Below are 25,712 nucleotides of genomic sequence, written 5' to 3' on the forward strand. Positions count from 1 at the left end.
ATATGCCATGAAAGCTGTACAAAGATATTACTTCTCTGCATTCAACAAGATGTCATTTTGACAGAACCCAGTGTTCTCTTGTTATCATTACAGGACACAGTTGAAGGGTACTTGACGTCATTCTGGCTTACTGGTTCAGTAGGTTTATCATTCCATTTTTGGGCTTTGCATCGTGGACCAGAATCCAATTAATTTCAGACAATTGTCTGTCTATCTTTTAGCAGTTACCTGGCCATGAAGCATCAGCTCCAGGAGTTTTTCTGACCTATGCAAACTCCCTGAGAAACATCCAGTCCTTCCAGTTTGTCATCAACTACACGCTTGTACATCACTGCCTGCTTGGTTTGCATGCTAGTCACAGCCCTGTACCAACAGCCTTTCATTCTAGATGCCAAGCTCTGGTTCTAACTCCATTTCCATAGACGACTCCCTACCACACCACTTCCCAGGTTGCTTGGATCTTGAGCAGTACTGCAAAATTCAGATGTGGATTGTGAACCCCCCAAAGGTCATGAATTTCACTAGCCCCAAAGATATTGACTGCAAACGCAGCTGCAAGGGGGAACAGGCTAAATACGCCCACTGCCAGCAATGAGCACTCAGACACGCTGCAGAGGCAGGAGCCCATACGCAAATCCCAAGAGCAGCCTAGCACAGGAGGATCTAGGCAACTGCAGCTGGGACACTCCTCACTGTAACTCTCTCAGGAGCCCTTCCTATTCCAGCATTCCCTCCGCTAGTGAGCTGTCTGTGTGAGGCTGCTGGTGTAGTGGAGTGAGGCAGAGAAAATGGGGTGGGTTAGCTCAGCTTAAAACTAGCCAAAAGGCAAGATACCAGACTGGGATTCAATTGTAGGGAAAAGTTCAAATCAACTGGTGGGCAGACGTGGGATCTAGTCGGGAGGGATATGCAAGGTCTGCAGATGGATTCTGCAAGGTGGGGGGAAGGGTGCAGAGCAGGTAGGTGTGGGGGAGAGGACTGAAGTAAGGTTAATGGGCAGGGGTTAATTCAAAAGAGAAGATGAGTTCCCTTCACACATTCCTTGGCCTTGATATTAAACAAGCTTCCCACCCCTTGCACAGTCATATGGGCCGGTCACAACTACTGGGCTCTGGGAAGGGTGACTGCTAAGGAGCTGGATGCTGCATGGGGGCAGGGTGGACATGACCCTGTCTCCTCCCACCCCTCCAAGTAGCAACTGCAGCAGAGATTATGAGGTGCATTCTCTCAGGTGCTCTTGCTAGTTTGGGTCATTTCCACACTACCCCTATCCAGAGCCATGGCTTAAATGCCCTTTGATTGCAAGCTCTTCGGAGCAGCAGGACCCTCTCTCAGCATGACTGGAAAGGTCTCAGCACATGTTCTGAGCATTGCAGCAATACTAAAGATGAGGATCAGAAAACCAGTGGAAAGGGAAAGAGGCAAGTGGTGAATCAGGGAACGGAGCCTGGGCAGCAGAGCCAGGCATGTGAGGGAATATGAGTCTGCAGAGCACCAGGGTGCACTGGGGCAGGGGTGGTCTCTGCAAGTCCATGTGCAGGAAAGAACTTGCTTCTCGCATGCAGTCACACATGCTGGGGAATTTGCTTCTCCAGTAGAGCCCCACACATGAGGTCCAGGCCTTTGCTGGATCCCACTGACATGAATGGCATCCTGTTCACACTGCTGTCTGGGCTTTGCAGAAGCGAAGGAGGGAGCAGGTAGCTGCGACATAGGCCACACGATTGAGAAACTCTATCTGGAAGAGGCTCCAGCAGTTCATGGAGCCCACCCTTCCCCTCTGCTGTGCCAGGCCTGTGAGTAGGCACCGAGCAGCACCAGCTCCTGCCGGGGCAGTAGCCCTGTGGCCTTTGTAACAGCTGTGTCTTTTGTTGCCACTATAACAGCCACAAATTCATTGTTTCAACAAGATCCCTTTAAATAATTCACAGGACGCTGGGGATTAAGTCAGTACTCTTCCCTGTCTCTGCTGAGCTTTAAAACCCTTCCAGCTGGGAGACCTAAAGCGAGTATAATGGACTGTTCCTCCTCCTGCTCCCCTCCCCATTCCAGGAGCCAACTCAACAACAACAACAGCACACAGCAAAGAAAAACTGGGGAAAGAGCTTTGCGGGTAACCATAGCAGCAGGAGCCGTGCTATTCAGCTGTCATTATTCCGATGGCTCACACATGTGATTATCCGAAGCTGTCAGCTGAATGCAGTCTGTCATTCTTGCCCTGACTGGATCGTGTAGAAACAAGTCAAGGGAGTCGCTAGCGGCTGTTTCTGTGCACTGGAGGCGCTCTTCACAGCACCTTGGTGCCAACACATGCCAACAAGCTTATTCTAGAGGGATCACTTCCCCTCTGGGGATTTCCCACTTTGAAAATCCCTCCATCCTTCCTGCTGCAGGCACCATAACCTATGCTACCAGGGACTCAAGGGGAGTTTTGCAAATTTGGCCCTTATATTTTAGTGGGGATACATACATGCCTCATGAACTGAAACATCCCGGCAGCTCCTGCCATTAGAAATAAATTCACCTTCTGGTGTAAAATACAGGTATGGTACTTGTGCCATGTTATCATGTGGTAATCCTGCAAATAACTTGTGCCCATGCATAAAACATCTGAAGAACAGCTAGAGTACAGCAGATCTATATTGTACACACAGTATATCTACACTGGTCTATCTACCTACAGAAAAATCCTGCTCCATTCAGCTACCTCTTAAACACAATGGGCCAGACCCTAAGCTGGTATAAATCAAAGTAGCCCAAGGCAACAGACTTCAAGTTACATCAGCTGAGGATCCATCCTAAAAATGGTAATTATAGATACATTATATGGCTGCTTTGCATAGTAATACCTACACTGTGGTTTTAAGCCTGTGACAACCTGGTTCCTTATACAACCTGTGTAAAGCCAGTCTTAAGGGCATGGCCAGGAATGAAGACTTGTAGCTAATCGAGTTCATGTGTGCGGCTCTGGTAGTGAGAGCAAGTGGAGTTCTAGGGAAGAGCCGTCGCCAGGCGAGCCGCAGAGAACACCAGCATGATGCAGGGAGAGTAACTCACTTGGACAGCATAGAAAGGAGGCACAAACAATCCCTGGAGACGGGAAGGAGGAAGAGATGGCAAGAGCTTTTTGGAAGCAGCAGCGAGAGCTTGGGAGGATGAAGAAGGAGCAGGGAAGAGGGGGTTGGGGAGAGCAATAGGCGTTCACATCTTAATCTTAGCCATTAGAGATGGAAAGAAACATACGAAGTCATCCAGTGAATGCACATCGGCTCCCCGCAGTATCATGGGGAGGAAGTGGTGTGGAGGATGGGACTGAAGAGAACTTTTGGGAGAGGAGTTGAGAGCTGGCCAAACAAATGTGTACATTTTACACACAGCAATGAATACCTAGCAAAGCTCATTTCTCCAGACATATCAGGCCCTCAGGTGGTGCTGTGCATTTTGACAAATTTCTGTTAAGCCTGCATAGCATTATACAAAGCCATTGCCATCTGTATGTTAACCTGTTAGCTATAACGCAGTGTGAACATTTAATTGTGAGTCTGGACCACAATCGCCATTTTGCTTTCGCTCTTATTACAATGGATTGTTGGCTCATTTGTGCAACAGAAAAAAAAAGCTCAAGTGAAAAACAAAGAAACAAAAACGGATTCAAGTGAAGCACCACTGAAGCACCACCACCGGATGTATAAGTTTATGTATTTGTGTAGCAGGGTGTACACTACTACAGACTCAAAGAAGGGGGGCACAATGAAATAAGTTTGAGAACCACTGGTCTAGCTATCTGTTCTGTTTACTCTTTGTCAATTCTCTCTTCTCTATAGCCCCTGTCTGTGTATTGTATCTGTAAGTCTAGCCATATGTTTGTCTCTCTATATATGTCATTTTTACCTATCCACTTGTTTACCTATCCACCAGTCTTTTGTCTGCATACAAGTATCTGTTTACCATCCACTTAGGAGATATATAGACAGATAACTATCAATCCATCTGAGGGATTTCAGTAACAAACTCTGTTTCATGGCAGTAACTTCTTTCCAGTGTTGAGTTGTGCAGGGAAGTTTTGTACAGAGAAGGCAAAGCAGGCACTTCTATTAACCCTGTCGCAAAACACAAAGAGAAGGGATAGTCCATGGAACCAAAAAGGTGGCAAATTAAAAAGGATACAAGGAAATATCACACAATGTACAGTTTGCCTCTGCAATTCACTGCCACAAAGATAGCAGAGAGGCCAGGAGCTTAGCAGGATCCAAAAAGAAGTTTGAACACTCAGATGGCTAAAAACAACATCCAGAGCTAAAACAAGGATTAAAAACAAATCCAAGAGTTTTAGGAGTGTGGCAAATTGCCGGCACTACTTTGATGGGTCTTGCGCTTTCTCTTCTTGGGGAGGGTTCAGGGCACCGTTTCTTGCCCCTGAGCTGGGGTATTAACAGCCCCACTAGTGTCCTAGAGGAGGGGAGTGGAGACGGAGGGACCCAGGCCTGCCCTCTACTCCGGGTCACGGCCCAGGGGCCCTAGGGATAGCGGTAAACCGCTTGAACTAACAGTTCCTTCCCCTGGGCTACTTTCCTCACTACTTTTCCTTACTTTCACCAATCCACTCTGCTTCAACTCCTCCAAACTGCTCTCTACTCCAACACCAATCCACTCAGCTTCAACTCCTTGTCTTGTCTGATTGAAGTGGGGGGGGGTAATCAGGTGACTGGCTTCAGGTGCTCTAATTGGCTTCACGTGCTTTAATTGGCTTCAGGTACTTTAATCTATAGCAAACTTGCTTCCCTCTACAGGGAATAAGGCTCCCTTAGAACACTCTGCTGCTGCCCTCTGGCCATGCTGTATCACAGAAGGGACATCAGACCCCATGCTCTGAGGTATATGCCAGCCCCTCACAGATGGTGTTAGAAGAAACTTTCCCTGAAGGCAGGTTATTCCCTAACTGTCCTTTGCAGGGTTCTTTCACCTTCCTCTGAAGCAGTTGGTGCTGATCACAGTTGGAGACAGGACACTGGATGACATGTAGTGGGGCTGGAACAATTTTTACAGTGTGTGTGTGGGGGGGGGGGGGGGGTTGAGAGCCATTGAACCAAACTGTAAATCCCATATACGATGGAAACCACTTCAAGCCAAGGGCTGCAGCACCTACGATTTCATGGATATGGGATCTGATCCAGTCTGGCTGCTCCTATGTTCCTGCATCATTTGCCACCCCCACACGCTCTACGTTCTTCACAAGCTTTGTTCTGTCTTTTCCAAATACAGAAAGGGCTCAACTGTGTGTGACGTGGCTTTGTTAAAGGTGCCAGGTGATGCCCCACAAGCCTGAAACCCAGAGGTTTAAAGCACACCCCCACACTCTCCACTGAGCTTAAAGGTCCAAGGATCCAAGGGAATCATTTTTAAAGGATAACCAGATACCCAAGCTCTGTGTGTCCCACTGGGCTGATGCTGTGAGAAACACATCAACAATGCCTCTTCTAGCCACACCAACTCATGCTCCTTGCCTCTCCTCTTGATTCTCAGCTGGATAGGATAAACAGGAGCTGCTTTTGTCCCAACTGATCCTTAGCATAGCTGAGAGATAGGGCAGCTTGAGTTGGCATTTTCTGTTGAACTTCTTTTTAGATGGAATATTGGGTTCTGACTAATACATGTTTTCATGGAAAGTACCTACTTTCCTTGAACATTTTCAGTTTTTCCATTTGCAAACCAAAAATCTGAAAACCAAATGTGAGTGGTTGGCCAGAATATCTCTCTTTTCTACAGGTTTTAGACATACAATTTAGATTTTCATCCAAAAAGTTTGTTTTCCATTACCTAACATTGAAAATTTTCAGTTTTGTAGTTTTGGGAGTTTTAATGAAAACAAAAAAAAATATTCAATTTTTGTCAAGATTTTCTGGCAAAAACCAAACCAATTTCCAACCAATTTTATTGAAGTCATGGGCAAAACTCTCATTGACTTCAAAAAGACAATGATTTCACCCATAGATCTTAGCGGCCAGGCTGTGAGAAAGAGCTGTAGCTGCATGTATGAGTTATGAGGTCATAAGTCAATACAGTTTACAATATTCTGGATAACTCTTATCTGAATACATTTTATTACTGTTGTGCAGACGTCCAGCACCTGGACTGGCCAGGAAATTGCACAAACCTGCTTTAGGCATATTTATTGAGAGCTGTTAAGCTGAACAAAAGACTAAGATTGTGCTCTTACAAGAGGATACTTAAAGAATATTGCTTCAATGTTCAAGTAGGCATGGGAACAGGAGGAGACACTGTTTAGCACAGACTAGCATCCAAACTGGGTTGACCATTTCACCCCTCTGGTCTGGTTTTAATATACAGATGTTACCTCTCTCTATGACAGTGAGAGCTTTATTGGAATACTGGGGCCGGTTTTGGTGTGCACACTTCAAAAAGAATGATGAAAAATTCAAAGGGCTTCAGCAAGGCGCTACACGAATAATTGAAGGCCTGGAAAAATACCTTACCATCAGAGACTAAAGACGATTGCTCTAGTTATTTTGTCAAAGAAAAGGTTAAAATAGTAACTTGAGCGCTATCTACAAGTACCTCATAGTAAAGGGCTCTTTGATCTAGGATAGGGAGGCATAACACGAGCCGACAGATGTTGAAGCTAGACAAATTCAGACTAGAAATAAGGCACAAATGTTTAATAGGGAAGGTAGTTAACCATTAGAACAATTTACCTCTTGAGGTGGTTGGTTCTCCACCACTGGGAGTCGAAGTAGCATAGGATCTCTTTCTAAAAGACAGGCTCTAGCTCAAGCAGAAACTATGGGCTCAAAGCAAAAATTATTGGGTGAGGTTCTGTGGCCTGTTTTATGCTTGAGGTGGGATTAGATCATCATAAGGGGCCCTTATGTCCTTAGAATCTATGAATTTGAGACATTATGAACTTGAATCTCCTACGGAACTGGCTGCCTCTAGCCCGAGAAAAAGGATCTGTTCCGCCATGCTGCATTTCATAATGCACATTTTGCACCTGCCTCCTGAGGGCTTCCACAGTGCCTGCTTATGAAGGGCGATTACCAGCACCTTTCATTTGCTGTTCCTGTCAGCATTTTGGTAATTTGTCAATACCGGCTATGGGGCTGGATTTTCACAAGGACTCAGCTCCTGAACAGGCATCGGAACAAGGGCACGATGCTCACAAGAGCCCACACTGAGCACCACTCACAAAAATCAAAGTTGGGGCCCTTGTTTTCGTACCTCAGGAGCTGAGCAGTTTTGAAAGTCTGGGCCTGGGCACTGGGAGCCTCAGAAAAAATTAACTCTGACCCAGGGAGGGCAAAATAAGAAGCAGGTAGTGATCAGGATACAAGATCACAGGTTAGAGGATTGTGAAATGCTAGTGCGGACAACTGTGGCAGGAGGAAGGCTGCAGGAACCCGAATGGTAACCACACTTATGTACAACCCCTGCCTACTGAAGTAGTCTTAGCAGCCGGCTGTAAAACACAACTAGATTCAGTTGGAATTGAAAACTTCCACCAAGATAAAACATAACCATCTGAAGTATATTGGATTTTTCACTATTGCAATGATCTGTCCTTACATATTTTCATTGCTTTAATGAAGCCATCCATCTCACCATCCATCCACTGACCTACGTCTGTACCACCTCTGTTGTAGTATCTAGCTCACCATAATCCTCTAGCTATCAATCTGTTATACCCATCTATTAAACTGAAGCCAGTCTTCCTAACTGATTCACTCCCCCCTGCTCCCCCCCCCCCCCCCCCGCCTACCTTTCTGTCCCTGTCTTTGTCTATCACTTTCTCTGTCAGGGGAATGTGAGTCAGGTTATTTTATGCTTCCATTCCTCAAAGACTCGTATTGTATAAGAAAGATGTTTTAAGTGCCTCAGGGTGTTTTGTTCCTCATTACTTCATAAAAGTGACATTAATAGCCAGGGAAGAGCACTGCTGAGTGCAATTATGGATGATGTTCCAGGTATGAAAGCTGTTTTGAGCCTGCTAATGTTTCCTAATTACAAGCCTTTCGGTAGAGAGTGAAAGAGAGGATGGAGAACAGTGACTTAACTGAGTGGTTTACCTGGAAGGAGGAAAAGGGGGGAAGGGAGTTCAGAGACTTGTCTGTATGTGGAAAACCTTTCCTTTTCTGAAGCCTGGGGGCCAGCTCGAGGACAAGATCTATCTGAAGGAGTACGTCTGTGTGGCTGAGATACAATTCTGTGTATCAAGTCAAATGCAAGCAGCCAACTGTGCCATAGACTGAGTCCTCTTTCCATGGGCATCGAAGTGGAAGCCAGGCAGGAAGAAACCACTGCACGGCATTCACAGGAAACAGAACAGAATTTGCTTAATGTAGCACCTGTTTGAGTGGCAGTGCCAGCAAGTCCCATATAAAGTTCCAAAAGCTATTATTAAGAAGTGCTAACAGTTTGCTTGGCCCTTCACACAGGTATTATGGAGGCCTGGGGCCTAATTCTCTGTTACTGGCTTAGTGCTATTGTAACTCCATTGAATCCTGACTTACACTGGTGTAAGTAGATCAGGTCCACTGTCCTTGCCCCAAAGAAATAGGCTTAGTTGAGAGACAGCATAATAGCCATTAGGCGATCAGCAATAGCTTGCCCGTGTTGGTTAGAACACTAGGGTTATATCTCCAACTCTTTCCATCAAGTGCCATAGAAACCCCTCTTTGGGCAGCAGGAACCAGATTTTATTTCTCCTCTGGATAAATTTATTTCTCCTCTAGGTAAATGCTACAGAAAAACAACCAGTTGACAGGAAGATATTTGCTCAATGGCTGCTAAGGACACTGCAAAAAACAGGCAGGACAGAAAATTATCTGACAGAGGCTGGTATCAATCAATGCTGCTTTCACCAGTGCTGGTAAGAGAGGCCATTAAAACTAGAAGGATCTTTAGAAGAGAAGTAATCCACTGGGGTAGGGGACACATATGTGTCTCCATTTCCTTAAGTGGGAGGAAGGAAAGAAAACATCCCTCTCCACAATGATCCCACTGTCTACCATGTTTTTGGACTCTGGAGGTGTGGTGGCATGCTGCTCTTACAATATGCTATGCTGGAAGGATCTCTGATGAGGGGCAGAGGACTCATTCTTTGCCATGGACCTGGACCTGTAAACATATGATGTTGCCTATAAAGTTTGTAGAGGAGACATGCAGGCCTGTAGGCCTTGTGTGTTTTTCCATAGGCTGCTGTTAGAATGGAGATATAATACATTCTCTCTCTCCCTCACACCTACATACCCTCATCCACCCCTGTCTGGGTGAGCCCTTATATTTTGTCAAGAGAAAATGCTCAGGTGCCTAATAAAAGAATCTACTAGATAGTCAGGCAGCTGAGTGATCACAGGCTCAGATAGACTGATCAAGGCTGAGGGATAAACTATACATGACCCACAATTAGCCACTGATGAAGTATGAGCTCGGGTAAAAGGACCCTTAACTCTCATGGTGAAATCTTGTAACGATGTCTGCAGCTAGTTTACATCATATCTGGCTTTTGTAACATTAAGGTAGAACAAGTAGGTCAACGTTTTACAAACTGGGCTCTGGTTTTATGGGGCTCTATTTTTAAGTTTCCCCCCACATCCTAGCCCAATTTTCAGAGCTGTTGAATGCCCAGCGCTCCACATGAAGTCACAACCTCTGACACCTAGTTGCCAAAAATGATGAGTCACTACTGACAAGATGCTTCCATACCAGTAAGAGCAGCAGTGGCTGCTTTAGCATCCTTTCTTAGGGCTGAGTCAACAATACCGGCGCATAGCATCTCTTCAGGAAAATGTTATCTTCTATGCATCTGCTACAAGAGAGAACAAGGCAACATCTTCCATGGGTATCACTACAGAGTCCACCTTGCTCCTGGACAGGGTAGGAGCACTGAGCTTGTTTGCTGAGGCTTGCGGGGCTGCTGGATGGACTCACTCAGCTCTGATGATGTCCTCTGTCGCTGGGAGCAGGGGTATACATTTTCTAGACTGAACTGATATACTTCAGCTTTCAGTGCCCAGCCCACTTAGTTCCTGGTGCTTCTCCTTTCTGGGGCGATCACGTGGTCAGGAAGGTCTAGTAATGGTACCACCCTCCTATTCTCTCAGCTGTGTTCAGGAGAAAGAACTCCCATATTTTCTCCTGTAAGACTTTGGGCATGGAATCAGACAGTTGCCCATCATCCCAGCAACAGGGCAGTAGTTCTGCGTTTTTCTCCTCATTTTCACTTTTGACTTCCTGGGAACCCTTGGGCTAGAAGAAAGTGAGGAAATACCCTCTCTCTTTTATTTAAAGCTCTCTCCTCACTACCAGGGCCTGCTCTACTAACTGGGCCTACAAGTTTACCTTAACTGTGAGTTCAACTGTAAAAAGTGAGTGAAGGTTTAAAAAAAATGTCAAAATAACCTATAAAAATGATGAGAAAAAGGTGCACATGGGAGACAACGAGACTGAATTAGACCCAACAAAAACCCTGCTGATAATTCAAGGACTATCTTAAGATCATGTCTGGTAAACATGAGCGTGGGACTGGAAATCTATGGACAAAAAGTGTACAAAATAAGAAGGGAATGGGCTAGTCTGCCTGTTGCTCCCTTTTGGTGTTCTTAAAGAGAGAAGACTGGGGCAGGGGAGAGAAATTAGTAGAAGCAGCTGTCAGTCAACAACTGCTGGCTAGGTTGGATGAACGGATGAAGAGGCTATTGCTACACTGGCTGACTAAAAGATGAGAGAACAGCTCCACCATTATGGCAGCTGCCATCCCAACCATCTGCTGGGAGTACTGTGACCTCTGCGGTGTGGGTTGTCCTGACCAGACTGGGCCAAAGAGGGGCCCAAATCACACTGCCATCTTCACCAGCTCAATCCCAATCACTAGCTGGGATGTGAGATTGACACTCCCTTTACCCCATGTGACCTTTTCTTTTCCACCTGACTACTTCCTCTCCCCCCACCCCACCCCTGCTTTTCCTTCTGTCTAAGAGGAATCTGGCTTAGCCAAACAAAACTGTCTTTTGTGTGACACTGATGGAAGCCTGTTACCTGAGAGCCAACTAAAAGCAATTCCCTAAGCAGCCCAACGTGGGTATAAGCCTGCCAGGTCTTGGGGGAGAGGGGGTGCTGATAAGGCCACATCCTGTGTTTTTCCAGTACTGAGGTTTCAAGTAAGAGGTAACACCAGAGACAGAAGCTGGATTGTCTCCCTTTGCTGGTCTTTTTCCCTCTCTTGTGCATGTTTGTCTTCTAGGGAACAGGATTGGACTTAACAAAAATAAGCAACAACTCCTGCCCATTTCAATGCACTTATTCTTTTCCCCCAGATGGACAGTTATTACCTTCTAAGAGACTGCTAAATAAAGGGGGGTTTGTTCTAAAAACTCTCCACCCCAAGGGAAAGGGAACAAGGGATGCTGTTTAAGTGACAGTCTTACTTCATACTTTACAGTAAGGAAGAAAAAACAGTTGAAATGTATCTTATCTTTCATACAAGGTTAAAAAGGGGTTTAATGGTCTCTCCACCATGGTATAATGTAAACTGAGATCTCTGTCTACCAAACCTCATTTAAAACGTTTTGATGTTGACGGTGACAGGGTATGTGAACACTTTTCGCTCTTTGGGTCCAGGTATTCCATCTAAATTAACACAACAAACCTTAGCCCTGGAAGACTGAGACACTTGGTTCTGAGGTATCTGACAAGGAAACCTGGGAGTCAAAGAAAGAAACAACACTTCTGTTTCCTTTCCACCGAAGAGAAGCTGTCAAGTTTAGTTGTTCCTTGTGGTTTGTTCTCCTGCAAGGCCTTTCTGCGGTTAAGGACTTCTGGAACAGTTAATGCTTTGGTCTTCTAGCCAGAGCTGCTGGTCCCTCACCACTACTTTCAGCAGAGTCAGATTTCTCTTTCACCGGGTGTGAGCTTGCAGGGAATCCCACACCTCCTTTGCCTCTGATGAAGAGTGCGAGGCCCCAGGGATACACTGCATGTAATGGATCTGGGTAAAGCCCACACATAAGAGGTGATGTTTTAGGGTATGTCTACGCTGCATGCTCACTTATGGCAGCATGTAGAGTACCTACAATGCATGCATCTCCCAGCCCAAGTATTAATAGCAGTATAGACTGTGAGGCACTGCTTAGGTGAGTAAAGAAACTCCAGAACCATATGGTATATACCCTCCCTGGCTCTCTACACGCCCAAGCAGTGCATCCCCTATCTACACTGCTAGTTTTAGAAGTGTAGTGTCCCCTGGTGTAGTGAGGCTGAGTGGCCTCTCTCCAAGCAGGGCCTTCCTTTACACTCCACTTTACACAAGGGACCATTACACTCCCCTTGGAGGGTGGAGCCTAGATCACCCCGCCCCCCTCACCGGAAGTGCTGGGGCGTGGCTGTAAGTATAAAAGGCAGGCCCTGCAGCACAGTTGGGGCCAAGTCTGCGGAGGAGAAGGATGCTCTGCCTGTTCTGCAGTTGCCCAGAAGGGAACCTACGCCTGGCTGTTCCTGATCCCCAGATGCTGATGAGGACTGGTCCGGAGTGCGTGCCACTGTGTACCCTGAGGAGCCGGAAGAGGCTGGGAGGCCACAGGTACCAACCCCCGGGGAGGCAGGAAGTGGCCCAGGGGCAGCCACAGAGCAGCTGGCTGCAGAGCTCAGTGTGGCTCAGTTGGAGTGTTGCAGCTGGATCCCTGCCAACACAGGAGCAGCCAATCCTGCCCCTGCCAGGGCCCTGGGTTGGGATGTGGTGGAGTAGGGTGGGCCTGCGTCCCCCTGCCACCCCACCCCGGGATGGCTGACTCCCTACACTGTGCAGGGAAGCTCTAGCCTTGAAGAAGGAGCCTCCCTTACCAGCTTACCTATAGACTGTTTGTTTGTTGGCTGCCTGAGCCCTGCCCAGGGTAAAGCCAGTCCTGAGACTGCTTTGCTTGCTGGCAGCCTGAGCCTCCTCAAGCCCAGGCCCCAGCTCACCTATAGACTGTTTGTTTGCTGGCTGCCTGAGCCCCACCCAGGCTAAAGCCAGCCCTGATAGACTGTTTTGTTGCTGGCTGCCTGAGCCTGATCAAGCCCAGGCCCCAGCACAGTTCTAGACTTTTTGTAAAGACTGACAGCTTGAGCCACCCAAACCCAGGCTAAAGCCGGACTGTGACTATTGATTGCCCCGTCCTATTGTGGGCTCTTGGCTGTCCTACGGACTCTGGTCCTGTCCAGGCCAGACCGGACTGAGTGGCCTCCCTCCGAGCAGGAGAGCGAGGGACCATTACGCCTTGCCAGAGCCTTTCACTGATGGGGGTAGCTACACACTGCAGTGTGGACACAGCCTGCTTTTCACAGTGGCACATAGCTACACAAACCCTTGTACTGCAGTACAAACAGGTTCTTGTTTGGGAGGACCTAGACCTACAACCAGAGTCAACAAATTTCTTTCTGAAAAAAAAACAACCAGGAGTCCGGTGGCACCTTAAAGACTAACAGATTTATTTGAGCATAAGCTTTTGTGGGTAAAAACCCCACTTCTTCAGATGCATGGAGTGAAAATTATAGATGCAGACATAAATAGACTGACACGTGAAGAGAAGGGAGTTACCTCACAAGTGGAGAACCAGTGTTGACAGGGCCAATTTGATCAGGGTGGATGTAGTCCACCACCCTCCTAGTCCACTCCCAATAATAGATGAGGAGGTGTCAATTCCAGGAGCAGCTATGCTCCTGATCGAATTGGCTCTGTCCACACTGGCTCTCCACTTGTGAGGTAACTCCCTTCTCTTCATGGGAAGTCACCCATATGAAAATGCAGACTCAGATACAAAGGTCTACATGCTTTGCACATACATAAATCATGCCTGACCAACCTGATTGCCTTCTATGATGAGATAACTGGCTCTGTGGATATGGGGAAAGTGCTGGTTGTGATATATCTTGACTTTAGCAAAGCTTTTGATACGGCCTCCCACAGTATTTCTTGCCAGCAAGTTACAAATGTCTGGATTGGATGAATGGACTATAAGGTGGATAGAAAGCTGGTTAGATTGTTGGGCTCAATGGGTAGTGATCAACGGCTTGATGTCTAGTTGGCAGCCGGTATCAAGCGGAGTACCCCAGGGGTCAGTCCTGGGGCCGGTTTTGTTCAACATCTTTATCAATGCTCAGGATGATGGGATTAATTGCACCCTCAGCAAGTTCACAGATGACACTAAACTGGGAGGAGAGGTAGATATGGTGGAGGGTAGGGATAGTGTCCAGAGTGGCCGAAAAAAATGTGATGAGGTTCAACAAGGACAAGTGCAGAGCCCTGCACTGAGGAAGGAAGAATCCCATGCACCGCTACAGGCTGGGGACCTACTGGCTAAGCAGCAGTTCTGCAGAAAAGGACCTTGGGATTACAGTGGATGAGAAACTGGATTTGAGTCAGCAGTGTGCCCTCTTTGCCAAGAAAGTCAATGGCATATTGGGCTGTATTAGTAGGAGCATTGGCAGCAGATCAAGGGAAGTAATTATTCCCTCTATTTGGCACTGGTGAGGACACACCTGGAGTATTGTGTCGAGTTTTGGTCCCCCCACTACAGAAGGGATGTGGACAAATTGGAGAGTCCAGCGGAGGGCAATGAAAATGATTAGAGGTCTGGGGCACATGACATACGAGGAGAGGCTGAGGGAACTGGGCTTATTTAGTCTGCAGAAGAGAAGAGTGAGCGGGGATTTGATAGCAGCCTTCAACTACCTGAAGGGGGGTTCCAAAGAGGATGGAGCTTGGGTGTTCTCAGTGGTGACAGATGACAGAACAAGGAGCAATGGTCTCAAGTTGCAGTGGGGGAGGTTTAGGTTGGATATTAGCAAACACTATTTCACTAGGAGGGTGGTGAAGCACTGAAATGTGTTACCTAGCGAGGTGGCAGAATCTTCTTCCTTTGAAGTTTTTAAGGTCAGGCTTGACAAAGCCCTGGCTGGGATGATTTAGTTGGTGCTGGTCCTGCTTTGAGCAGGGGATTAGACTAGATGACCTCCTGAGGTCTCTTCCAACCCTAATCTTCTATGATTCTATGATAAATTAAGGTGAAACACGTCTTGTGCTAACCAGAGTTATCTATTCAGAAGAAAAAAAAATAAGACGGCAGTTGCCAGCCTTAAGGAGGTCAAAAAGAGTGAATCAGCTATCCAAAAACAGTTCAAGCCAGTCATGAAGCAGATCATTAAATTGGTTTGCCTTCTAGTTTTCCTCTTTATGGATGAAGACATCCCACACACACTGGTGGTGGGGGATGATTTCAGATAGACAAACCCAGTCCAGGACGTACACCCAAATAGGCAGTCTTCTTCTTTCTGTGGGAGGGTACCTTGTGCCCTTCTCCTAACCAGAGATGGGGAAGCTGTTGTTCTGTCTCAGCACTATCCAGCTCCCATTGTGTCCTTTAGCACTTCCCTCCCCAGGCTCCTGCTCCATCTCAGTCTCCTTCCCAGTATCCCCCGCCCATTTCATCACCTCCTCTTCAATCTGCTGCCCCCTAATATCATCCTTCCCTTTCCCCTCACTCTCACCCCATTCCACTGTCTCCAACACATTCTCCCTGCCTTCTTCCCAGTTTCCCAGCCCCCCCCCAACACACACACACACTTTCCCCAGTTTATGAGTCAACATTGCCTCCCACAGAAAAACAGGTTCTAATGCTCACGAGCTGTATATGAGCCAGGGCTGAGTACACAATGGTTACTGCTGTGCAGTTTTCTACATAGTTAATGCACCAACAGACTCTGACTCATTGCCTTGCAAAATGCTTTGGAATGCCATGGCTATCGGCGGAAGGTGGTACAGTACAGAAATCAAAACCCTCTCTTCCACTCTGCAGCTGTTTCTGAAAACTAACCACTTCCTGGCAGCGTGCTGTGCCTCATCAGAATGTGAGTTGAGTGGAGGCTGATGCCATCTGAGAGTGAGTAGGCAAAAGAGCCATGCACAGAGCAAATTTCCAGCAGAGGGGATAGATCATTGACTGGAAACATGACAAGCAGTTCCTAACCTGCCCCTGCTGTGCATGTCATGGCTAGGGATTTGTGGTGGGTTTGCAACTGGAGAGGGAGAGTAGGTGGAGTGACTTTCCACTGGGGAGTCAGGCTCAGAGAGTGGCTTTGCCCAGCCATCCAAGTGTAATTTAACCCTTGCCATATGACACTGAGGTGCCCGCTCAATGTTCCTGCCTTTGGAAGGGAGGCTGGTGATTCACAGATAAGATACTGCTGGGATAGAGAAGTGTGATTGGCTTTATATATTAAATGAAATGTGAAATTTGGGTTATTCATAGATGCTAAGACTAGAAAGTACACACCCCTGACTAACATAAGTTCCACCGACAGAAGCACCAGTGTGGACAGTGCTATGTCACCAGGAGATGCTCTCTCACCGACACAGCTACCACCGCTTCCTTGAGGGGTTGTTTAATTATGCCAGCAGGAGAGCTCTCCCATAGAGCGGCTACACAGGAAATCTTACAGCGGCGCAGCTGCAGTGGTGCAGCTGTAAGGGCCATGGTACAGACATAGTATTAATCTGACATCCTGCATAACACAGGCCATAGAACTTCCCTCAAAACACTTCCTGTGTGTGTAAAGATGGTGGTGAGTATTTTTGCTGACACTGTTTGGCGAGTATTTTTGTCATGAGCAAAAGGCAGTCTTCTCCACGCAGAAAGGACTCAGGAGTTTTTAAAATCAGCATTTCTTGAAAATGACTGTAAGGCCTGCAAGACCTGATAAACATGCAAAAAGCCAGCAATTTGACACATCCACTTACCCCTGAAGGAGGGTTTGCAGTCCAGCCCAGCTCAGCTGTAGCCGTCCGGGTATCCATCAAGGTTTCTGAGGAGCACACACAAGAGGATCAAAATAAAATGAGTTACTAGGGAATCCAAATAATAGACTGAAATTACAAACACACTGCAATCCTATTTGGTATCTGATTCAGCACCGATTGTAATGACTAGCACTCTCTTTGGCTTTGATGGTGCAGGATCAGGTCCTGGGAGCTCTTCTGAAATAACGCAGTGGATCCCTTTTTACACTGAACAGTTTCTGAAGCCCACATTCTTAATGCAATCTACACCAGCAGTGAGAATCTCCTGTTTCTCCAGCAAGACTCCCATAGAAATCAATTGGATTTATTTCAGCATAAAGCCTCAAGACCCTGGCCTACAAGTGAGTGAGTCACAAGCACCCCCTTAGACTACAATGTGACAGCCCTGAAACAGGAAAATAATGTAACCCATAAAAATGGTTGTGTGGAGTTGTAAAAAGGTACCTATATTAAGGCCTGGCTAAAAAGCACTAACTCCTGGCTGCAGATTTCATTTTGCTCCTTGAATTGTTACAATAGAGGACAAGTCCAGGGATGGAGGGGTGAGGGTGGGACCTCAACTTCAGTCACAGATACAATCTCTGCTCCCAGTGATCAAGAGATTGAGCATGGCCAGTTCTGCAGTCCTGGTGTGAAGTTGCTGACAGCTGGGTGCTTTGATCAACAGCATTGGATGTCCTGTTTTATGGACTGGCAGCTGTTCCATATACCAAGTTGTTGCATGCATTCATTATCCCCATCATGGCTATGGGGGAGTCAGATCAATGAATAGTGAGTAATATCACTGCAGTAGGATTTCTGTTTCGGTTTTTGGGGGGAGGATTTTTGCAAAACATTAAGATGCAATACAGATAATATTTTCCCTGCCCTCCTTTTTATAAGAAAAAAACCTACAACATATACAGACAGAAGGGGAAAATCTTCCAGGTTTTATTTATTTCTTTTCAGTCAGGCAGACACCAAGATTAATTTGCTTGGATCCTGCATCTCTACCAAATGCGAAAGAAATGTGTCCCTCACGTCTGGTCTAGCTGACTGTCTGGTCAACCCCCAAACCTATGAATGTTGGTGTTTTCCTTTACAGCCCAGATACCACCTGGGTGCCTAAAAAGGGAGCACTTTTGTCCCCGGAAAGTTACTACTTCAATGTAGTAGGAAAGTGAGGAAGTGAATGCTGGAAAGATAAACATGTGGTGCTGGAAAGATAAATGGCCTGGAAATAAAATCAGTACAACTAAAAGAATATAGTAAATGCTGCCAAACTGTTGTGTTTAATCTCTCCATCAACATTCCAGAAATCACAAGTGGGAAATGAGGAACTCTTATTAGTCTTTCCACCCATCCTTTGCCACTACTCAGGGACATAAGGCTAGAAGACTTCAGCCAGGACCCTCCACCCAGTTTCTCTTGATTAATGTTCTACATTCTTTCTTTAGTCAGCAGCATTGGCTAGCAGCATTTGACATGGCTCCTTCAGAGACTGAAGTGGGGTTTAGCAGCGGAGATGAGGCATTCCACCTCGATTTAAAGTATAAACAGGGTTCAAAAGTTAGTGGGGAAAATCTATAATTCTCGCCAGTGTTAGGACTCTCCTTGTAACTATTGCTCTAAGATATTTACATAGCCCGTCACCACAGTATCTGCATGCTTCACGCTCTTCGTGTCTTGTTCCTCACAACCACCTGTGAGATAGGACAGTGCTATTACCCTGACTTCACTGGTGAGGAACTGAGCACAGAGAGGCTAAGTGACTTACACTGTGGCAGAGCAGGGAATTAAACCTGGGTCTCCTACACCTGACACTAGCGACCTAAACAATGGCCCATCCTTGCTGTCCCTGTGGGAGTATGACATTGGCTGTGGCCCTGCCACTCACCTTCCATAGGTCCTCCATCTACTTAAATAAGGAATGAAGTGGACACTGTCAAATCACAGAAGTTTTCTCCCTTTGGGCCTCTCGTGGCAAACCCAAGAGTTACAGCTGTTAGCAGCCTTACCAAAAAATCCACTCTTAAAATGGCATGAGTCATGGTGAAGTTGTGAGACATCTGGAAAATGGGAGACACACAACAACTCTGAGGATGTATGTTGTATGTGGGGAGGATGGGTGGCAATCAGTACCAAAAATGGGGAGTGGGAACCACCACCTCACACAGGCCTACTGGGGGCAGTGATGGGGAGACAAGAACAGGAGGTATAACAGTGGGGATGGCAACACCATTAGAGAGAAAGGAGGGTGGGGAAGAGAGTGCTCTGGGAAGTGGGCAGTGAGAAACAACATTGGGAGAGAGACACAGATTGGGGAAAAAGAGCCTAGAAAACTGAAGGTAAACATATGTCTGTAGGGCCACATTCAGATCCTCTCCCTCAAGCTGGGAAGCACCTTACTCTATCAGTAGTCCCTCTCAGGTCATCAGGCTGCTTAAGTGGCAGAGTGCTGTTTTACACAGGGGCGGGGCGGGGTGAGACCTGGCTTTGTAGTTAAGCCTGGCTGCTGCGGGACCTAGGTGACTTGGTTCAGTTCCTGGCTTCTGTAACTGGGCAAGTCACTTCACTGCTGACTCAGATGAGTACCTGTAAAATGAAGACACTGCTCCCTTCCTCCTGTGCTTTGAATAGGCAAGAGACAGAGAGATGAAGTTCTTCAGGGCAGAGCCCGTCTGTGTATGGGCAATGTTTCACGCAATGGGGCCTTCAGGCACTATTGCACTAGAAACACCACCATTCAAATGGGGAAGGGTATCGGAATCTGGCCCGTAAGGGGTAACATGAGCCTGAACAGGAAAAAAGGAGAAATTTTTAAGAGGCTGAAGCATTAGGGTTAATAACAGCCAACGAAAAGGAATGAAGAAAGAGATATCAAGAGGTAAAAGAAAGAGTGGGAAATAGAAAAGGGAAGAAGAGAAATGCAAGGGGATTCGAGTCATTTGTTTATAGAAAGTCAGCTTCATCCAACACATCTGGGCCATAGTGTAATGTTTGTTACAAACAATCGTGGAGCACTGTGTTGCGATCCCTCTCAGCACACTTCCATTCACTCACCTCCCCTGAGAAATGCCACTTGAATATTTGGCAGCTACAGATCCTGAGCTTCCAAGCTCCTTATGTGTATCTGTTAACTCCAATAAATATGCAGTTCCACTGGCCTTAGTCCTTAAACACACTTTGTTATATACACAGCTCATCTTTAAGCCCTTCTACAAAGAGGGTTCTTAGTTGAGGCAGGCCCTCTATTGGGCAATCACCACGAATCTGATTTCTTTCCTTGCACACATACCTCTAGAAGGACTGTCATATACCTCATTAAGAAGCCATTAATCCTTACTGGAGTCCTTCAAAGAAATAGGTTGACATGCCAGTGCATACGTTAACGTGCAAAAGTGATACTCATGACCATAGACCCTCCCACCATCCAAGCAGAGAACTCTGCCTATCTCAGCACTTCTCACTGTAGTATCCAAGTGCCCCAGAATTAGGGGCTTTTATCTTCATAACAGCCCTGTGAGATAGGGAGGTATGAGCCCCATTTTACAGATGGGCAATGTAAGCACAGGCTGGATTAAAATTCCTTGCCCAAGGTCATACAGGAAGTCTGTGGCTGAGCTGTGAATTGAACTCTGGTCTCCTGAGTCTCTATCCACTAGTACAACCTCCCAACTCTGCAATAACTAAGGAAATGAATAACCACCACCTCCTATCAGCAAAGATTGTTCTAGTTTACCCATAATTCATCTTTCTTTAATATATAGGCTTGCTGTGTTCAATTACAGGAAAGGCACTTTTAACAAGTGTTTATTTAGAAAAGATTTTCACTCCATCATCTCTCTTCCTGTACATCAGTTCGGTGCACTTATAACTTGCTTCCCTGGAGTGCTTTTCTTGGCTGTGCTCTGACACCAGGAATGTACTTTTGATAACTTCAGCCAGTAAGGTGCTTCCTTTGCACTGATTTCTGTAGTTCCCTAGCTGTTGTAACTTGGCAGTGTTCTGTGCCATTCAGAACAGTTGACTCGTGAAGTTACGAAAAAAAAATCCCTGTTAACAAATATGTTTTGCCCATCAAGTCTGCAGTGACAAGGGGGAGGTTTGCATCCTCTTCCTCCGAGCTCGACTTTCTTATCTATGCCGCAGTGCATGACTGCGAGACACAAGGGGATTAGTGTTAGCAGCAGCAGCCGCCTGTCACACAGCTCTGCTCTAACATGACAAATGAGTGTTTGGTTCTATTACTGCCGGGTTCTTTCCTTTAGTCTCCTCAGGCCTATTCATTCATGGCGGATGAAAAGCTCCTGCAGACAGTGGATTACAGGCTGACCTCTAGCAGGCCTCTCCAAGAGATTTGGGGGTGGGGAGATGTTACCTGGTCACAGGTCACACATTTGGCAAATTACACAGCTCTCAGCTTCAAAAACCCACAGTTGTGGAATATTTAACTGGGGGAGGGGTGAAGTTTCCAAGTGACGAGGGTTCCCTTGTGGTGACCAAACTCAGTTCTAGAGGGGACAGTCTTTTTGCCTGTTTCAGGGCATAGCTTGGGGTAGAGAGAGGGCAGAGTCTTCTTAACCTGCCCCTTCTTTTGTACATACATAACTCCTAGGACAAGAGCTTCTGCTTAGTGAAGAGACAGCCAACATCCCCATGCTCAGTGAGGAGTGGTTTGCTCTCAGCAAGAAGTGATGCAGCAGCCGGGGAGCATTGCCGGGAGGACAGCTTTGCTAGGCATGCTGAGAGGCCAAATGTTCCATGTGGATGTCCTAGAGTTTGACAGATTGCAGCCCAGCCCTTTCTTCCATTCCTGACCCCCATGTCACACACATACAGTCCTGCCAACTGACCATTTTTCTCCAGATCCACTCATCTTGCTAAGATTGCCCATATTCCAACAGTCTGTTACTTTACCTGGCAGCACAGTAATGGGGCAGTGCCATTTAGAAGGGAGAGGGCACAGATTCCTCCCCCCTGCCAGACCCTTCTCTTCCTCCCTCAGGTGCCCCCACCGCCACCAGGGGTAGGCTGCCCCCTCAGCCCATGAGCCACTACACCTATCCCCTCCAAGTCTGAGTGGCATTGCGACTTGGCACAAACCTGAGCAGTACAGTGACCCTGAACACCAGGCCATAATACCACTCACTTAGAATTTTGCTCAACCAGTCCTATTCCCCATTCCTCTCCTCTCTTCCCCAACCCTCCTCCCCCACATCATGAGGAAGGATGGCTAGACGCTCAGGTTTGGCTCAGCCAAAGCATGGTCAGGCCATGGCCTACAACTAGAGAGTCTATAGAACTGAAGCAGGCCCCCAAAAGGTCATGAAGTTAAAAACACACAACGTTGGGGTTCTTTTTGTCTCCTGGTGTCACCCTCTTCAGAGTTCATGTTTTGAAGCTTTTCTCCACAACCACAAAGGCTAGAAACTTACACTTATTTTCAGTGAAAGCTGAGATTCTCACATCATCATGCGAAACCCAGAGCTAGGGTTTTAGGAAAATGATTGAATATCATGCAATTTGCAATGGAAGTGCAGGAGCGGGAAACACTGGAATTGAGAGCTGAATTCTCTCTCTGGGCCACATCCAGACTAGGAAAAGTGGTCATGTCTGAAGAGGTGTCAGCTAACGTAATTTTACAAACATGGTTTTACACAGAAGTCAGCTAGCATAGCCAGGGCAAATCATGGTTAACATCTTTGCTGCTAGTGGTTCATCTTACACTCCATGTATACATGACATGAAGTCATGTTAGTGAACACTATTTCAAAACACACCATTTTTCTAGCATATACATGGCCTCACCGTCGATAGTGAGATAAACATGTCATTGGATCATGTTGTGAGCAGAAGGCTCCTCAGTTTAAAAGTGGTCCAATGTGATTCAAAAGGGGAGGAAGTATCACTTGGCTTGTGCCACTGAGCATGGTTAAGTACCAAATAATCCTTTCTTGATGGACTTGTTCTTATGTCCAAATATTCTTTTTTGTTGTTACACCATAGGGTCTCTAGCCCGAAATCTAATGGTACAGTCACCCTCAGATTTTGCTCCTGACTCCCACCTACAAAAAAGTTATTTTACAGAACTTTCTATTTACTATATTTTGCAAGTGCTCCACAATCCAGGAAAGTGTTTGAAAAGCAACATTAGCTAAATCTCTCTCAGCTCCATGCCATCTTGAGATGACCCAAGTCCTCCGATGCAGAAGGCCCAGGAGTCTGAAAGTTCTTTATAAGAGTTATACTGCTATCAAGCATTCTGAAGTCAGTTTGAAATTTGAAAGGGTCTCAGGTGCTAGTTCTTGGACTTTGTCACTCTCAGCATTTCAGGAGCTTCTACATAGGCTTCTTGCGCCAACAGAGTCCATCACTTCATGTGCCTAAACACAGGAGTAAGGTTCTAACTGCCATCTGGTTAGTTCAGGGTCAGGTTTTAAGCACTGGCACTAGATATTCTAAAGGGTTCAGCTCCCATTTACGCACCTGAACAAGGCCAGATTTTCAGAAGTGCTCAGCAGCCAACAGCTCCCACTGTGACACATTGCAAAAATTTGGCCCTCTCTGAGAACCCAGCATGCTGAGCACTCGCAAAAAGCTGCCCATTTACTTTTATTGCCTAAACAGGGGCTAAATTCTTGTGGAAATCAGGCACTATGTTTTCTCATCAAAGTGACAGGCAGCGCAGAGCCCTTGTAAGCTACCTAATGGCTTGTTGATCCAAAGAGCTCATTGTTTATCCTTCTACCAGACAGAAACCCTCCACCCCTTATGGACACTCCACACTGCCACCTGAACAGTATAACTGAGGACATATAACCAAGTAGTCGAAATTTTCATCCAGGCTGATGATTGGCCTCCGTTTAAATGAATCCAAATGTCCATTATATCTGTGCCCGTATTTGTGGGCACAAATCAGAGCGTTTACACCTCGAGCTACCTGAACAGCCTACATAGTCAGACAGACGCAAACTCTATATGCACCACTCAGAGCTGGTTGCAAAGTGACAGGCTCTGTATCGCCACAGACTTCAAAGAGGCGTGGAAGAGTTGTGTACCAAGCCAATCAGTATGCTGGTCTCTGCAGGAGGCATGAGAGGATTCTCTACCAGCTAAGCCACCTCAGTGGTACGCCCAGACAATACATACACCACCAGGACAATCAATCACTCGGGAGAAGAGCGGGTGGAAAGGCAGTTGGTCAGGGGCTAGTGTAAAAATTACTTTTCTCAGCTTGCTAACGAAGGGATTACAGTGGATCACAGCCTGAGCATCATCAATCAGACACAAAGCCTCAAAGTCATCTCCCTTTCCTGCCCATGTCATTTTAACTCTCCCTTGTTTTTCCATCTTCTCTTTTGTGTTTCTCCCTGTCTTGCAGTCCAATTCCACATATTCCCCACTCCCATCTCTCCTACTCTGTTGTCCTCCTTTCCCTTTTTCTCTCCTTAGCCTCAGCTGTTCTCTCTTCTTGCCTTAGGTCTCTCTCTCGCCACATATATTTTTTTCTTTCTGCACACCTAGTAACTGTCTGAGTTGTTAACAGCAAATGCAGGTCAGCATATAATCCCATTAACAGCAAAATTAGTGTCAGAACACCTACCCAGAAGATCTTTAGCTCCTGAATCAAGAAGGAACTGAATCAATCTCCCAGTTCCCCTGGGAGTGACTAGCTATCTCCTGTTTCCAGCCCACACACAGGACAGCCAACTGCAAGAGACATGTTCTCATCCTCCTCCCCCCAATATTCTTGCTACTGGGTGAAACTCAGGCCTGGTCTACAGTATGCGGTTATTTCGGAATTAGCTGAGTTAATTCAAAATAAAACTGATTCCGTCCACACGACCAAACCGTTTTTCTATTTAAAGGGCTCTTTAATCCGATTTCTGTACTCCACCTCAGCAAGTAGAGTAGCGCTAAAATCAAGATCGCAGTTCTGGGTTACAGGTACTGTGGATGTAATTTGACGTTATTGGCCTCCAGGAGCTATCCCAGAATGCTCCCTTCTGACCGCTCTGGACAACACTCTCAACTCCGATGCACTAGCCAGGTAGGCAGTAAAAGCCCCGGGAACTTTTGAATTTCATTTCCTGTTTGGTCACCATCAGCACAGTCCACCATCACAGGCGACCATGCAGGGTCCACCATCACAAGAGACCACGCAGTCCCAGATTCGCAGATGAGCTCCAGCATGGTCCAAATGGGAGGTACTTGATCTCATCACATGTTGGGGAGATGAATCTGTTATGGCAGAACTACGTTCCAAAAAAAGAAATGCAAATACGTACGCTAAAGTCTCCAGGGCCATGACGGAAAGAGGCTACTCCAGGGACACAGAGCAGTGTCGTACAAAAATCAAGGAGCTCAGGCAATGTACCAAAAAGCCAGGGAGGCGAATGGGCGCTCTGGGTCACAGCCCCATACATGCCGCTTCTACCATGAGCTGTATGCAAGTATGGGGGGTGATGCCACCACTACCCCACCACTGTCCGTGGACACCTGCAAGGTGGGAGTTGCACAGAGTGAGGAGGATGAGTTATTGGAAGACGAAGAGGAGGAGGACAGTGCACAGGCGGCAAGTGGGAAATCCGTTTTCCCCCCTAGCCAGGAACTGTTCTTAACACTGGACCCAACAGCCTCACCCCACTCCCAATGCGGGCTCCCAGACCATGACCCTGGAGAAAGCACTTCTGGTGAGTGAGAGCCTGATCGGAGCCATGCGGTGGGGCGTGGGGGAAAACCCAGCCGCGCTGGGCTGTTCGCGTTTAGTTTAAAGGGCTCATCCCTGCTCAGAGCCTCATCGGAGCCACACACAGTGTGGGGGGGGGCGGGGGTGTGAAGCGATCATCCCAGAGAGCCTGCGGGCCCTCCTTTTATATGGCAA

At 46.8% G+C, this 25,712-nt stretch overlaps 1 protein-coding gene across 6 annotated transcripts in view; it reads right to left on the minus strand.

Annotated features, from left to right (window-relative positions):
• EPHB1 (EPH receptor B1) overlaps positions 1-25,712 on the minus strand; it is a 402,223-nt gene that overhangs the window by 301,665 nt on the left and 74,846 nt on the right. For all 6 annotated transcript variants that reach the window (XM_074964154.1, XM_074964158.1, XM_074964156.1 and 3 more), the window contains exon 2: positions 16,787-16,851. In XM_074964154.1, the coding sequence (XP_074820255.1) occupies positions 16,787-16,851 (65 nt within the window). The remainder of the gene's footprint in view (positions 1-16,786; positions 16,852-25,712) is intronic.

This window comes from Natator depressus, chromosome 9 (genome assembly GCF_965152275.1).
Source record: "Natator depressus isolate rNatDep1 chromosome 9, rNatDep2.hap1, whole genome shotgun sequence".
In the NCBI taxonomy this organism is placed as follows: Eukaryota; Metazoa; Chordata; order Testudines; family Cheloniidae; genus Natator; species Natator depressus.